Source organism: Canis lupus, chromosome 4, assembly GCF_048164855.1.
Source record: "Canis lupus baileyi chromosome 4, mCanLup2.hap1, whole genome shotgun sequence".
In the NCBI taxonomy this organism is placed as follows: domain Eukaryota; kingdom Metazoa; phylum Chordata; class Mammalia; order Carnivora; family Canidae; genus Canis; species Canis lupus.
In genome coordinates this window covers 22,010,483-22,026,137 of record NC_132841.1, presented here as the reverse complement: position 1 = coordinate 22,026,137, position 15,655 = coordinate 22,010,483, and the positions used below count along the sequence as shown (strand labels likewise).

Below are 15,655 nucleotides of genomic sequence, written 5' to 3'. Positions count from 1 at the left end.
CCCTCAGGACCCAGGGGAATGTGTGTTCCTTATCCGACTGCCCTAATACCCAGAGACAGAATTAGGACTCCTGCATATTTAAGACACGCTTCTGTTTATTAGAGCATTAGACATGTTCGTCGTCACGGGCTGAGCCCGGGGCCTGGCCTCTTTTGAGCTCTCCAAAGTGCCTTGGAAAGGGGTAGATGGTGAGCTCTTCATAAATGAAGCAAGCCCTGCGAAGCAGCCCCCCTTCCATAAGCGGACGTGCTCTCAGCACTGTGCGAAACATTCCCTGTAGTAGTCCTCGCAATGACTCCTGTAAAGTATTTATGCGTTGTCACTCCTCTTTTATAGTGGAGAATGTTGGGATTTAGGGAGGCGAGAGAGCTCTAAACCTGAAAAGGCGCCCGAAGGCATCCCATGAAGTTCCCCATCCCCCACCTTCACATCTCCCAAAGTACCCCTGATCTGGCTAATTCGGCTCTCTTCCCTTGAGAACCTGGAGCCCCACTCAGTCCTACTGCCCCCGGGATCTGTGCGGCGCGTTCGGGTCCACACGTCCGCCCTCCCGAGCCGCGTCCGTCCCGCAGCCGCACACAAAGCGGATCCACCCTGCGCACGAGAGCGCGCTGTCCGGTTCTCCGCGCGGGCAGCTCCCGGGCGCGGCGGGAGGCCCGGAGCGCTGATTGGCTGCGCGCGGCCCCGGCCCGATGCTGGCGCGGCGATTGGCCGAGCGGCCCCGCGCGCCCCGCCCCGCCCCGCCCCGCCCCGCCCCGCTCCGGCGCGAGGCTGTTGCATGGGCGCCGCCGGCGGCGGAGGGAGCGTGAGTGCGCTGCGCAGGGCGCTGGGAGGCTTTGTCGCTGTAAGTGGAGCCGAAAGCGGCCTGCATCGGGGCCCACGCTGCGCGCCCCGCAAAGTAGCCGCAGGCTGAGGCCGAGGCCGAGGCTGGAGGGCCGGGGGCGCGGGGATGGCAGCGCCCCGGTCCTGCAGCGGCCCCTCCCCTCCCCCAGGTCACCGGGTGGAAAGGGCAGCGATGCGTCAGCCGCGGCTTCCGCAGCGCCCCGGGGCCCGGAGCCCGGAGCCTGGAGCCCGGGAACGCGCCGGCTCCTGCTCGCGTCCACTGTCGCTGGACCCGGCCGGCCGCGGGGTGGGCGCGGCGGCGGCAGGGAGTGGGGAGCCCGGGGGCGCGGGCCGGGCCTCCGCCTCCGCCCCGCGGGAGGTGCGGCCGAAGCAGCGCTGTCCGGGCTCGCTCCCGCCCTGGGAGCACGTGCCCCGGCCCTCCGCGCTGCCCGCGTTCGCCCCTCTCCCCGCTTTATTGCCCCCAGTCCCCGCCTGCCGCGCGAGCGGAGGCCCGGCGGCGAGGAGCCATTGGCTGCGGGCTCGGGGGTGGGTAGACGCGGGAGGCGGGCCCCTTGCGCGCGGCGCGGAGACCCTGGCCCGCCCCGCCCCGCCCCGCCGCGCCTTCCCGGGAGGCGCTGCCGGGCGCCTGGAGCGGAGGGAGCGGAGCGCGCGGCGCTGCGAACCCCAAGGCCCAAACCCAGGCGCCAGCCCGTCCGCTCGCGCCCCAGCGGCTGCTCTCCCTGGGGTGAAAAAGTGGGTCAGCTCTGCCCAGGTCTCGAGGGCTTTCGGGGCTACTTGGATACCGTCCAGCTTCCGCCGCTCCCCTTCCCCACCTGCTCCCCCCACCTGGCCTGGCCTGAAGGACCCGCAGGAGCCAGCGGTCGGGGAGCTTGCACACATGGCTCGGGAGGCTCGAGTTGCCCTTCGGAGCGGATGCCAGGCTCTAAAGTTCCCAAGGGACCACAACAGTAACTAAATATAGGAGCAGCTGGTGCGGACGGGGTGTCGCAGCAGCTCCTTTGCACAGATCTCGAGGCTCCAGATAAGGTGGAGTTCTCACGAGTGAGGACAGGAGCTCCAGCAGGGGGCTGCAGTCAGGGTTTAGGCAGAAATCACCCCAACTCCAGCCTCGTTTCCGGATGAAACTAGGTTATAGATCCAGAAGGGCCTATCGCCAAGCTCCCACAGAGGAAGGCAGCTTTTCTGGCATTCAGTTGATGATATCCTAACTTACTGTCTGTACCTGTCACCTATGCATTTTGTGGGAAGTGCTTAACATTTGCAAAGACTCTGCTCAAAAGTTCTATATCATTTACTTGTCAAAACAACTCAACAAGGTAGGTGGTATTTCCATTTTACAGATGGCGCTGCTCACAAACACCTGGATAACTTTCCAAACTGGCCTTAGGCTGCTGCCCTCCGAAAACTTCCCCTAGCTGCCGGCAGAGAAACAGAGGACAGAGTTAGGGGAGTGCCTACAGCCCCCTCCCCCAGTAACCTGGGGACAGATTGGCTACCTGTCTGCCTCTTTCTCTCATCTCTTTGGGTCCCTCTGCTCAGATATGTCATATCTGTCCCTTTATACAGAGGGAATACACGCTCCTTCCAGTTGGCATCACAGCCCTACTAGCATCTAGCTCATTCTTTGTCTTGTCACTAAGTTTCTCCTGGTTGGGGGAACCTCATTCTGGCTCATGCCCCATCTCTATAACTCTGCTCCCCTGGGTGGCCCTTCTAGAAGGTGCCCAGGAGATGTTTGTTGGATTTAAACATTTCCTGAGGCTATGATGTCCACTCTGAGGAAAGGGGAGTTGGGGATGTATAGAGAGGGATGTGTTGCTGGGGCAGCAGCAGTGTGAATATGGCTTTGGATCCTGTGCTGAAGGATCTCTAGGATTTGGAGCACTTGCTTTGAAATTAGCTAAGGCTTCCCTGCAGTCCCTTGGGGGACATTCTCTGACTTTCTTCTGCTATGGACTTTGCCTGTGGGTTTGGCCAGATGCCTCAAGGAGCCCAACACTTGCGTCTGTGGTGTTACCCTGGAGCCCTGTAGTTGGCTTCTGGTTCCAGGAGGGCTCTTTCAGGGACCCAATCCAGACTCCTGTCATCCTGTTTGTTCTTCCCTCAGTCTGGCACCCCCCTACCCCATCTTGGGCCTTCTACCCCATGCGGCCCTGCCATGCTCCTCTCTCACTGCCCTGACTGTGCCAGAGTGACCAGCCTTTGTTGTCTGACCTCAGAGAGGGACAGCCAGCTGGACTGTAGGAAGGAATTCTCCCTTGGGAGGGAAGGAGTAGTGTTAGGTGAAGTGAGGTGGTGTCCTGGCCAATTAGTGAGGGTGGCGATTTTAGGCAGAAGGTAGTTCTAGGGGGTCTAGGGCCCATCTGTGAGGTACCCAGAGCATCCTCTGGGATTTAAGTCCGTCTAGTCTGGCTGTCAGATTGCTCCTGTTCCTGCTCTGATGTCCATTCTCTGACCCACACCATAGAGTGTCTTTGCTTGCCACCAGGGGTGAGATTTTTAATTTGATTAGTTATCATCAGTGGGCTCTATCCCTAAGATCCTCCTGCCCTGCTCCCCCTACCCCCCAACCTGGTGACAGCTAGTAGAATTGTAAGCATAGTGCCTGGCTGAAAGTCATCAGCCCAGACAGTCCCACTTAGGGTTATTAAAACAGACCCTGGGCAGCTTGGAGATCTATCTTTCCCTTGTGCAGGGAGGACAGGATTGCCTCAGTGATGTTTCCTAAAAAGCTGTCCATCGGAATCACAAGTCAGAGCTTTTTCCTGTGTTTCTATCCTCTTTATTCTTATATGCCCTATACCTAGTAGCTGCTCAGTACATGTTTGTGGTTATTGATAAGTAATGGAGATAGGGCAAGGAAGGAGCATGGTGTAGTAGGAAGAAGACTAGGCTGGGAGTTAGGAGACCCAGGGTTTTTGTTTCCCATCTAAGCTCATTTATCTCCCCTCTTGGGGTTCAGTTTTCCCATTCACAGGGATAAGCCACCAAGATCCCAGCAACATTGCTGTGCCCTAGACTTTGGGGATGGTCCTAAGGGCAGCATGGTGGAGGTGTTGGGTTTAGTTTGCCATAATCATCACTATTCCCTACTTTCTTATCCTGGCCTACCTCATACAAGTTGTCTACTTAACACCATTAGGCATTTGACTATATGACCCTTCTTATTTAAACGGTATCTTAGATTTATTATGAGAGTCCACATTGACTTGTATTTAGATTTGAAACCCAAATGATGGCTGTTGATCATCATCACCATTGCGGTATCCTAACTAGGCATTTATATTCAGCTTATGGTGTAAAGTGCTGGGAGAAAGCACAGTATAGATCCGCTCCCTGTGCCAAGCTGCCCACAGGCCAATTAGGGAGACAAGTATATTTATTTTAAAAAGCTCATAAACAACCCAAGTGGCTTGTACTAAGTCTGTAAGTGGTGCTGAAACTCAGAGGGAGGAGAAAACACTGAGAGATGAGGCAATCAGGGAAGACTTCCTGGAGATGGCAAAGGAAATCCTAGTCATTCCTTAAAGATGAGTACATGTTCCACTGAGTTATTTGTTTGAAGTCACATGGGTATGAAACTGGGTTCAGGGGCCAGTGTCCTGTCTGCATGTGTACCGTTTTATCCTCCTTTTTTTCTTTTTTTTAAATATTTTATTTATTTATTCATGAGAGAGAATGAGAGGCAGAGGAAGAAGCAGGCTCCCTGTGGGGAGCCTGATGCAGGACTCGATTCCAGGACTCCAGGATCACGCCCTGAGCCGAAGGCAGATGCTCAACTGCTGAGCCACCCGGGTGCCCCCTGTTTTATCCTCGACTAGAATCTGTTGAGACCTACATGTCCTGGGCCCTGGCCTGGAAAGATATAAATATTTTTGTTCAACCCTCATGTGAATTCAGTGAGATGGATATTACTAGACCTCCACTCAGATGAAGAGACTACAGATCAGAGTAGTTAAAAAGCTTTCCCAGGCTCCTGAACTAGCAAATGGCAGAGTTGGGCACTAGGCTTGTCTTCAAAAACCCAGACTGTTTCCACCGCACTGAGTGTCTCAAGTCTTGAGTGTCAGCCTCTGTGGGGAGATACACCCACATATTCACCGCTAACACGCTCAGCACATGGGTGGGTTTGACTAGCCGGGGCAGCCTTGTCTGCCCCACCTGTGTCGTTGAGCACGTTTGGACTTCTACGTGGTATCTATTAGCAGCACCGAGTACTACCCTCACCCCCTTCTTTCTGTCCTCCCGTTCTTTGGCCTCTGACCCTCAGAATGAGCGCATTAGAGCTCCCTGAGCCATTTTTGAAGCTGGGATTGGGATCCAGAGGCAAAAAAGAGTCCTGACCTTGGCCCTAAGTTCATTCTGTCCCCGGGGTGCTGCGGCCTTGTGGGCGACTCTCGTAAAGAGGTGATGGCTGGATATGGAGCTGGGCTGTTAACATTGTTGCCAGTGACTCACTTTGACCTTGGCCAGGTATCTAGTCCCTCTCTGTGCCTCAGTTTCCTTCTCTGTAATAAACAGGGAGTTGGAGACATTTCTAGAGTCCCTCATGTCTTTAACACCAAATAACTTTGATTGTGTTCCTCACCTGTCTTGAAGCCTTTTCTCCCCCAGGGATCCAATTTCCCTTCTCTCCTTTCCTTGCCCTGCCCCCGCCCCCTTCTCCCTCTGGGTCTGGCAGATAAACTCTGCACCAGGCTGATCGTCAGGTCTGCGGCCTAAAACTGTAATCAACCTGTAGCCTTCCCTCCATGTTGACAGGTAGGAAGGGAATTCTTAGAGACCCCCCACCCCTATCCCACCCCTTGCCTGTGAGCTGGCTGGCTGGCTGGATTTGCCTCTGTGCCCCCACTTCCCAGCACACAGAAGGTGCCTGGCAGAGGTGGGTGAGATGAACCGGGGCTGGAGGACTTGTCTGTGTGTGTATGGACAGGGCAGCCGCCCAGAGGCTGTAGGATGGAGGGACACGCATCTCCCCCCTGCGGTTGGCTGTTCTCTGCCTCTTCCCTGCTGCTCCACCTGTTAAGTGAGTCACAGGCGGCACACACCTGAGTCCTCACACACACCTGGCCGCTGTTTGAAGCGCTTGCCCTGAGTCTGGTGAGGTCACGAGTGGATCACCCAGGAAAGTGGTTAGGCTGGGCTGCCCCGACCCTCTGATGGGCAGATTGGCTGCTCCAAAGGCCAAGCTGTACGTGGCCTGGTCTCCGGGCCTCTTGGAAGAAAGTGAGTGGCTTGGGGCTCTCCCTGAAGGCTTCCTGCAGCCTGGGTCCCTGGGGAGGACAGATTCAGGGGCATTTCTCTGGCTGGCGGGTGGGCGCTTCATGGCCCTGTGTCTTCCCCAGGCACAGGCCCCCTTGTGAGCAGCAGACCGGCCTGGTGGCTGGCAGCAGGACCCCCTCGCCTGCATGCTGAAGAAGATGGGTGAGGCTGTGGCCAGAGTTGCAAGGAAGGTCAACGAGACCGTGGAGAGCGGCTCTGATACCCTGGGTGAGTGAGGGCAGGGCGCCCCTCAGGCAGCATGTGATATCAGTGTCGATGTGGATTAAAAGAGAAGAGTGTTGGTGTGTCCCCTCCACACCAGGAGAAGTGTTTTATGGAGTTTTATCGCACTTGTGCTTGGTTTTCGCCTAAGAAAATAGGCGAAACCAAAATAGGCTGCGTAAGACCTATTTCTTATTATGGGTCACAGTCAGAGAGGTTTGAAAAACATTGAGCGAGGGCTTCCATCTGCTGGGAGCCTGTCTGCACTGCCACTGACTCTGAGTGTGTGTGCCCTTGGTCCAGGTGACAAAAGCTGGCACTGCCGAGTAGCCCCAGGTACCAGGCCCTGTGCAGGTGCCTCGTGAGTGTTGCCATATTGAATCTTCAGCGCGGCCTCGTGATAGAGGAGACCCACCAAGCATGACTAACCTTGATCTTCAGATGAGGCGATGGAGGGTCAGAGGCAAAGTGGGCTTTTTCCAGGTCACCCAGCCTGGAGGCCCCTTTTCACTACATTGCTTTCCTTGAATTGCATCCTGTATGTTTTTTGCTTTCACTTGGTCGTAGCATTTTAGCCCATACAGCTATGCCAAGCCTTCAAGCATCTGAGCAAACCATCCTATTTAATTGAATTCAACAGATACTTATTGACCATTCGCATGTGCAAGGATTGCGTGTGTACGTGTGTCTCACCCGCTGGAATGTGTGTACCCCCTTAGAACCATTAGCATGTTGTGGGAACCCAGAGCGAGGGGAGCACCATCTCACCTTGGGGATGATTGCGTAGATAGGGTGGGATTTGAATGGGGACTTTGGCACACAGAGAGGAATTCCACAGGAGGGTAGGGATGTGTGTGTGTGCCCGTGTGCGTTTGTGTCTGTCTCTCCAAGGAGCATTTCCATGGAGGTTATTGCCTGACCAAAGATCCAGAGACTGGGAAGATAGAATATTTCTGTGAACAGCCATTGGTCAGGTGTGTCTGGGGCTACTGGGCAGGGGTGGTGGCCCAGAAAGTGGAGGGGCACTCAGCCTTCAAGATGAGCTTGGTCACCACCTCTTTCAGGAAGCCCTCAGCTCTACACCATTCACCCCTCGCTCCTTTCCTCCTCTATGTAACATTCCCTCGGTGTCCCTAGAGGGCAGGGACTTTTGCCCCCACCCCCCACCCCAAGAGCTGTGTTAGGTACTTTGTAAGCACATAGCATTTGGTGAACTGGGTGGGCTAAAGCGAGAGAAGCATCTTCCTCTGCCAGCGGACAAACTTGAAGGTTGTCTTTGGTTTTGGAGGGAAGTTTCTGGGGGATGCCTTCAGCTGGTGAGCGAATGGCCATGGGCCCTCAGGAAAAGAACTCTGGAATCTTGTGCTGGTTACTGATGTTTTCATGCTTAGCCCAGTGTTCAGAGCTCTCTACCACTCATACGGCCTGGATTCGAATCCCCACTCTGCACCAACTAGGCCACTATCTTAGCAGGTAGCTTAACTTCTAACTGAACCTGGGTTCTCTGTGTCTGTAATGGGGATGGTAACTGTGCCTATCTCATCAAGAGAACGGGGATGTCTGTAAGGCACTGGCCTTCCCAGTTCAGTGAATGGCAGCTGTTACTGTCTCACCTCCAGGGGCTGGGGGTGGCACCGAAGTCCTGCTCTGCCACAAACATACCTCCTCCAGGGTCAGCTGGCCACCTGGCTGGATCTCTTCATGTTGTTTTCAAATGGGGAGCTCAGTGCAAATCAACAAGTCTCTGCAGGGTATAACATACCCCTGCCTTAAAATGTTGCAGGGAGGAAGACACAGGTGCAGCGCGGCCTCGTCCACATGTCTCATGGGGGCAAGGATGGAGGAGCAACATTTTGACCTCCTGGGGCTGTTGTTGCTAGATAAAGGACTCTAGGAGGCAGTAGTGAGGAGGCTGGGGCCCCAGGAAGCTGCGCAGTTGCCACTGTGACATGGAGAAGGGGATGGGGGAATGGGGGATGGCACGCAGCAGGTAGGGAACCTGGAAAGCTGCATGGAGTCTAGACTTAAATGTCTGTGGACCGGAGATTACAGTTCTCTCCAGGCCAGGTGAGGAATTTCTGGAACTGAAGCGGAGCTGCCCTGCTGCCGGGGTGCAGTGTGTAAGGGGTCTAAGGTGGGGTGTGCTGTGACCAGTTCCTTTGTCGTGCCTAGGGCTGTGCCCACTGAAGAACCCAAAGGCAGGCCTCTGTCATCCTGCCTGGCCACTGCTGTACTAGGATTGGAACCCTGGCTGTCCAGTGCCAGGGCTCAGGCAGGCCCTTTCCACACCACGCTGTCCTGGGGTGGGGGCACGGATGGTTGCCAAGCCCCAGGGTTGTGAGCACTGTAAAGCTTTAGCCAGCTTTGGAGAGGAATTCATCCTTTTAGTCCTGGATGTCTTGATTAGAGCTCGAAACTTTCACAGGGACGTCTTTAAAGTTAGAGCACATTGATGGGGGCCTACCTACCTCTTCAGTGCCCAGTGAAGAAGCAAAATGCCAGACCATGCCACTATGGGCACCCTGTAGTCCTGACCCTTTGGCAAGTGGAGTTTACTGAGCTTATGCAATCTGAGGGGTCTGGGGGTCTGAGCTCTCTGTATTGAGCATCTGGTGTGTGCAAAGTGCTGGGGGGCTCCCTTGGGCTATGTGCAATAGAGTTCTGGATGTGAGACCAGCCTACCACTGTGGGATACAGAGCAGTGAGTGACACAAGGTTTCCATGCTGAGCCATGTGGGATACACTGCAGGTGGTCGGAGTTCAGAGGTAGGAAATGTTACGGGTATTAAAGGCATTCTGGAGGAGGTGGGAATTGAAATGGGTCTTGAAAGATGGGCGAAGTAACCCACTATGATTCTCATGTAAAACAGCAAGCAATCTGAAGCAGCCTAAAAAAACCAGGACCAGAAAATTGCTTAAATAGGTTTTGTTAGAGCTGTACAATGCAATTTATGTAGCTATTAAAAGTGGCGCATAAAATTTCATTACATGCTTGAATGAAGACTGGCAGCTTGTTCTGTATAACATGAATTGGAAAAAAAGTAAAGATCCCAAAACTGTATAGGCAGCACGATGCCAGTTAAACGTGTGTCTATAGGGGAACTAATTGAAACAAAATAAAACAAGATACAAATGGATGTTAGAAAATACCATTGTGCACTTTCTGAATGTCCTGTGATAAACATATTACTCTTTTAAGTAGAGAAGTCTAGGGACGCCTCGGTGGCTCAGTGTTTGGGTGCCTGCCTTTGGCTCGGGTCATGATCCCAGAGTCCTGGGATCAAGTCCCACATTGGGCTCCACGTGGGGAACCTGCTTCTCCCTCTGCCTGTGTCTCTGCCTCTCTCTGTGTGTCTCTCTCATGAATAAATAAAATCTTAAAAAAATAAAATAAGTAGAGAAGTCTAGATTTTGGAGAAAGGACCACCTGCCGCTATAGGAGGTGGAAATAACCCTTGCCAACAGCAGAGGAGAGTTTTGGGGCTACCTCCATCTCAGCCCTGGGGTGTGGGCCAGGCTTCTCTGGCTTCTTCCCATCTGCTGGCTTCCCCTCCCTGCTTACCTGGGTGCAGGCCCAGGGTGCAGCTCTAGGATGGCTACTCAGAAGACGCAGGTGTCTTGCTGCAGGGCGGAAGATCCAGACTGGGCTGGGAGAGCTCAGTTACAGGCTCTCACCTTACTTAGGTAAGCATCACGCGCACTCCCCCAGGTGCTTGCGGGTGCCCTCTGGAGCCAGGCTTGCTCCTCCTGCAACCTGAGCTGTGACTCCCAGCCCTGGTCTTCCCACACCAGGCCTCTTCATCCCCCCTGGCCCCTGGTCTGCCCCTCAGCCTGAGCTGAAGCCACTTTCCCCAGCCCCTCACCCCTCCTCAGCCTTTTTGAATGAGCTTGCACAGAGTTGGGAACTCTGCACCATCCTCAGGCTTTCCTCACCCTCCTCTCCTTGTGTCCCCAAATTAGTTCTTTATCTTTGTAAGGATCTCAGACCCATCTGGGCTTCCTGGGTCCTCAGATCCCTGGGGCCCTCTGTCTGACCTTACCGTTCCCCCTGGCCAGTGGATCGGCAGGCCAGGCCGTCCTGCACCCCACTCCTCTCCAGGGGAGAGATTCCCAGGCCTTTGCGGATGACTTGTAAAAACTGATCATGATTGCTGAGGAGCAGGACTTGGAAAGGTCTGGGAGAGTGTGGCTGGCTGGGACAGAGTCTGGCAAAGCTGGTGGGAAGGAGCACCCAGTAAGAGCTACAGAGGAAGGAGCCAGCATTTCCCAGGGCCTGCTGCGTGCTGAGCACAGATGTTTGAGTCCTCTTTTCATTCTTTCTGTGGTCTTTTGTACTTCCTGCCAGAGGATTCCTGTCTGTGTTCATTTCAAGTAAATTCTGAATCAGTAGCTCTAGGCACGTTGCCTTCCCCTCTTCCCTTGGGTTTCTTTTGCCTCGAATTTCTCTTGGGGCTTCCATCCTGTGCATTCGTCGCTCTAGTGTATTTCCTTTATCGTCATCTCTCCAGTACATTCTAGATCCATCTGCCATTTCACTGTTTGCTTCTCCATTTGTGTTCAATCTGCTCCTGAACCCATCGTTGAGTTTTAAGGCTACATACTTAGTTAGTTAGTTAGTTAGTTAGTTAGTTAGTTAGTTAGTTAGTTCAAAAGTTCTGGGGGATCAAAAAAAAAAAGTTCTGAGGGATCAGAACTCAGCCGATGAAGTGATTGACACTTGATCTCAGCTCAGGTCTTGAACTCAGAGTTGTGAATTCAAGCCCCATGTTGGGATCCACGCTAGGTGTGGAGCCTACTTTAAAAAAAGCTCTATTTTAGTTCTTTTAAGAAATCTGACTTTATATACTCTGATTTCTCTTTATATCTGATAAATCTTTTACCTTTTACTAAAAAAAAAAAAATCCTATTTTAGGGAATAATTTCTTGTTCCTTATGTGTTTAAATCTGCTTGTAATTTCTTTAATCTTTTTTTTTTTTTTTAATCTTTTGTACTACCTCTATCACAGGGCGTTCTCAGCAGCCCACGTCTGCTGTTCCTCTTGACTCTAACTCACACTGGGTTGTTCTGGATGAATTTGATGTCATTTTAGGCCCTATGCCTGGTAGAGCCTTGTCTGTGTGACCCTGGGTCAAAGGGGCTATCCTCCAGAGGGGCTGTGGTTGCTTCCAGCAGATACCTGCCTGCAACCAGGTTAGACACCTGTTTTGTTAGAAACACTCTTTCTGGGACGCCTGGGTGGCTCAGCGGTTGAGCGCCTGCTTTTGGCCCAGAGCATGATCCCAGAGTCCTGGGATCGAGTCCCACATTGCGCTCCTTGCAGGGAGCCTGCTTCTCCCTCTGCCTATGTCTGCCTCTGTGTGTGTGTGTGTGTGTGTGTGTGTGTGTGTGTGTGTGTGTCTCATAAATAAATAAATAAAATATTTTTTGAAAAGCCCTAGGGGCTTCTGGGCCTTAGGGGAAAGGACTCTTCAAACCCTACCATGAGGGTGGTGGTTTCAGAACCTGTGATTTCAGAACCTTACAGGGAACTTGTTTTTTTTAATTCAGCGCCCAGGCAAAGACAAAGCAGCATTCTAATTATGAAAAAGCGCGTCTTATCCCTAGTCCGCTCTTCCTCTGAAGTTAGTCCTTCAGAACTCCAGCTCCACGGGGTCTCAGCTTCAGCATCCCTCAGTCAGGCCCAGCACTGCATTCCTCACCCTTCTAGACCATTCAGCCCGGGCTCCCGGTAACCCAGATTCACAGCAGACGTGGTGGGCCGAGAGTCTGTAGCTGCCTGTCGCCGTATCTTGGCGCTCCTCTCTACTTTGGACGCCTGCAGCTCGCTCTCATTAAATGCCAGGCAGTGTTGTCAGCACTTGGCTGGTGTTGCCTCATTGAATCCTCGCAGTGACTGTGTGACAGGGGTGATCTTAATCCCCCCATTTCACAGATGAAAAAACCAAGGCACGGAGCTTTCTTAATCCAGAGTTTCTAAGTGGTGGCACTAGGGCGTTCAGCTTGTCTCCTCTGCCGTGTTGCTTTTGAAGTAGGAGTCTCCCTGTTTTCTAGAAGCTGGAGCTAAGGCTGAGGATGTGACACAGGTATCGAGAGGTGGAGCCAGTTCTGTCCCAGCCCCGGGTGGCCTTTCCCACTGAGGGCCAGGGGAGGAGATGAGAACTTGGAGCCCCTGCTCCCCCTCATGCTTGCCTCTCTGCTCGCACCGTGTCAGAACCACAGTCGGCCCTACCCTGTTCCTTGACAAGGAGGAGAATGATCAGAGCCTGATACCTGCCTGGTCAAGATGTCTCAGGTGGTGGTGAGAACAGCCGCCGTGAGCTGCTTCTGATTACAGACAGATTCATGGAGCCCATTCTAGAGCTTTAAAGGTGAAATCCCAGCATGGGCATGGTGATCTGCATTTGAACATGAACTTGTATGATTCTTCGCTGTCTTGAATAAACTACTGGCTTATGATTTACAGTCTGGAACTTCCTTCTCCTGGTGGGTTCTGGGGGGCTGCGTAGGGAGGGGTGTTGTCTGGGCAGGTCTCTGTGTGTTTATATGCGTCTGTGTGAGAGAGAGAGACAGAGACAGAGAGAGACAGAATGAATGTGAACGTGGGTGTGATCCATCCTCAGGGAACTGAGCAGCTGGGCCAGGAGCTGTGAGATAGGTGGGCAGACCAGAGCTAGTGAGAGAAGAGATGCATCTCCCCTTTGCAACTTACCCTCTCTCCCAGGCTTATCCCCACTTTGCTGGGGTGACTGCTTGTCTCCTCCCACTCTCACCAGCAGATGGTGCCCTGTCACCATGTGACAGGCAGCTGATGCCGGGTCTTGACCACACTGTTGCTAGGCAGGCATGAATGCCCACGTCCCACGTCCTCACCTCCTGTATTCACATTCCTAGCTGACTCCCATGGCAATCTGACTTTGTAGCCCCTTTCTTGAGCAAGGGTATTCAGGAAGCTCAGTATTCAAGAAGCACGTAATGTATCTATATATACTCACTAAATCAGAGTAATATCTTCCCTTGGGCCAGACACGGTCCCTTTTCAAGAAGTAACTACATTGAGCCCCTCCTTTGTGTACCTCACTTAGAGGAAGTGCCCCAGGAGTGCCCAGTCTGGAGGGGGAGGCAGACACACACAGACACGGACTCTCTCAGGCACATGTCAGGGAGGGGAGCAGCCAGGGGCTGTGGTAGAAGCAGTCTTTCTTGGTCCCAGGCAGGGGCCTGCATGCAGTTCCTGACCCTGAGCCCAGGAGGCTGGTGCTGGTGGCAATGACGGGTATGCCATTGCTCGGATGTATCCTGGCATGGGAAGTCCTGAGGTCAGCCAGGCTCAGGTCAGCTCTGAATGTGCGGAAGAGGGAGTGGGTCCTCACAGGGCAGCCCTCAGCCCGCTCAGGGCCACCTGTTCACCATGAGGGCTGGAAGCCTCTGATATGCTGTCCTTAGCTTCCTGCCTTTCAATTGGGAAGGCAGGCTGCTGTAGCTATAAACATTTGATTTAAAAAAAAAAAAAAAAAAGAGGCAGCCTGGGTGGCTCAGCGGTTTGGCACCACCGATCCTGGAGACCTGGGATCAAGTCCTGCGTCAGGCTCCCTGCATGGAGCCTGCTTCTCCCTCTGCCTGTGTCTCTGATTTTCTCTCTCTCTCTGTGTCTCTCATGAATAAATAAACAAACAAAGTGATGCCAAGGTGGCTCAGCAGTTGAGAGTCTGCCTTCGGCTCAGGGTGTGATCCCCAGATGGGGATCGCATCGGGCTCCCTGTGAGGAGCCTGCTTCTCCTTCTGCCTATGTCTCTGCCTCTCTGTGTGTGTGTCTCTCATGAATAAATCAATAAAATCTTTTAAAAAGAAAAACAAAAACTTGGTAGGTATTACATGCACCCGAGTACAAAGCATGAGACTCAGTGGATAAATAGTGGGAAGCCAGGCTTCCTCCTGCCCTGTCCTCTGTGCCCTGGCCCCTTGTCCCTCGCATAGTGTCTTGTGGAAGCAGAGGGTTAGTTATAAGGCCCTGTTGGGGCTAGACTGCCAAGCTCTGGAATTGTTAGGGGTGAAGATAGCTGGTGTCCTGAAGTTTTTCCAGGACTCTTTCTAGCAGTGGTGGGAGAGGATGCCAAAGCCCAACAGATATGGCCCAGGTCTCTCTACTGGGATTCCTTGAATCCCCTCCTGGAGCTTTGAGAACTCCATTGACCACGAGTCCCACCTGCCCCTACTGGAGCCCCGATGTGGACTTTAGACTTCTGGGTGGGAGATGGGGGGAGGTGGGGGTGGGGGTCAGTGCTGGGTGACTTCCAGCACGGCCAACCTGTATCTTGGGTTCCTGGTCACTGCAATGGTGCCCCATGTAGCAGTGTTCAGAAGGCATCTGCCAAGTGGATGGACAGGTACCCTCAGACCACTTAAGGCATTAGCCGTCCCCCCTCGTTCTTCTGTCTGCAGGAAGGAAATTGCTCAGCTGTGAGAACTGGCCCAACCCTGAGTGGTCTCCAGGGAGGTCCTGTGGGAGGCAGAGAGCCCTGCACAGCGAGGAGGCCATTAGCTGGGTGTCAAATACTTGCAGGATGGAAAATGAACCACATGGATGAGTCTGCCTTTACTGTCTTGGGTTCTACATACCCCGGGCATTGTTTGAGTGCCCGTGCTGAGGGGGTGGCACGGAAAAGGGGGCACTGCAGCTGAGCCCCTGAGGATAGAGCAGGTTTGAGGGTGTGGGTGAGGCATGAGGGGAAGGCTGTTCTAGGAGAGGGTGTCTCTGCGGGCAAAGGCATGGCTGTATGCAGGCAGGCTCCTGTGAGGGGTGACCCAGAGAGGAAGGAAGGCCCTCAAGTGTCACCTGCAGTAGTGCCTATAACAAAGTCCTGTTGTCAATACAAAATGAACAAACCTCTTAAAATCTCTTAAAAAAAAAGAAAAAGATTTTATTTATTTATTCATGAGAGACACAGAGAGAGAGAGAGAGAGGGAGAAGTAGGCTCCATGCAGGAGCCTGACGTGGGACTTGATCCCGGGACTCCAGGATCACGCCCTGGGCTGAAGGCTGAGCCACCCGGGCTGCCCCCCTTAAAATCTCTAAAAGCAAGGAAGAGAGTTTTATTAGAGCCCAGGTTAGGACAGCTGCCCAGGAAGCACGGCCTTTGCAGGGAAGAAAGTGCTCCGGAGAATGAGTGGTTTTTATTATAGGGTTATATACTTCTTACATCCTGCAAAATCTCAAAAGATTGGAGGTTTACATATAGGCAGGAGTCACAAGTTTTGAAGGAACGCAGGGAGGAGGAGTACTGATCGCTATCTCCAGGACAGGATGGTTTTTCTTGAAGCTGCTCACTC

The 15,655-nt window shown here is 53.3% G+C and overlaps 1 protein-coding gene across 2 annotated transcripts in view; it reads left to right on the top strand.

The window, feature by feature from the left end:
- The first annotated feature begins 746 nt into the window (after nucleotides 1-746).
- Nucleotides 747-15,655, top strand: part of LRRC20 (leucine rich repeat containing 20) — an 84,825-nt gene continuing 69,916 nt past the window's right edge. Inside the window, exons 1-2 of one of the 2 annotated variants that reach the window (XM_072823440.1) lie at nucleotides 747-844; nucleotides 6,189-6,333. In XM_072823440.1, coding sequence (XP_072679541.1) covers nucleotides 6,252-6,333 — 82 coding nt within the window. In that variant the 5' untranslated portion in view covers nucleotides 747-844; nucleotides 6,189-6,251. The remainder of the gene's footprint in view (nucleotides 845-6,188; nucleotides 6,334-15,655) is intronic. The other variant, XM_072823441.1, reaches the window with a different exon arrangement.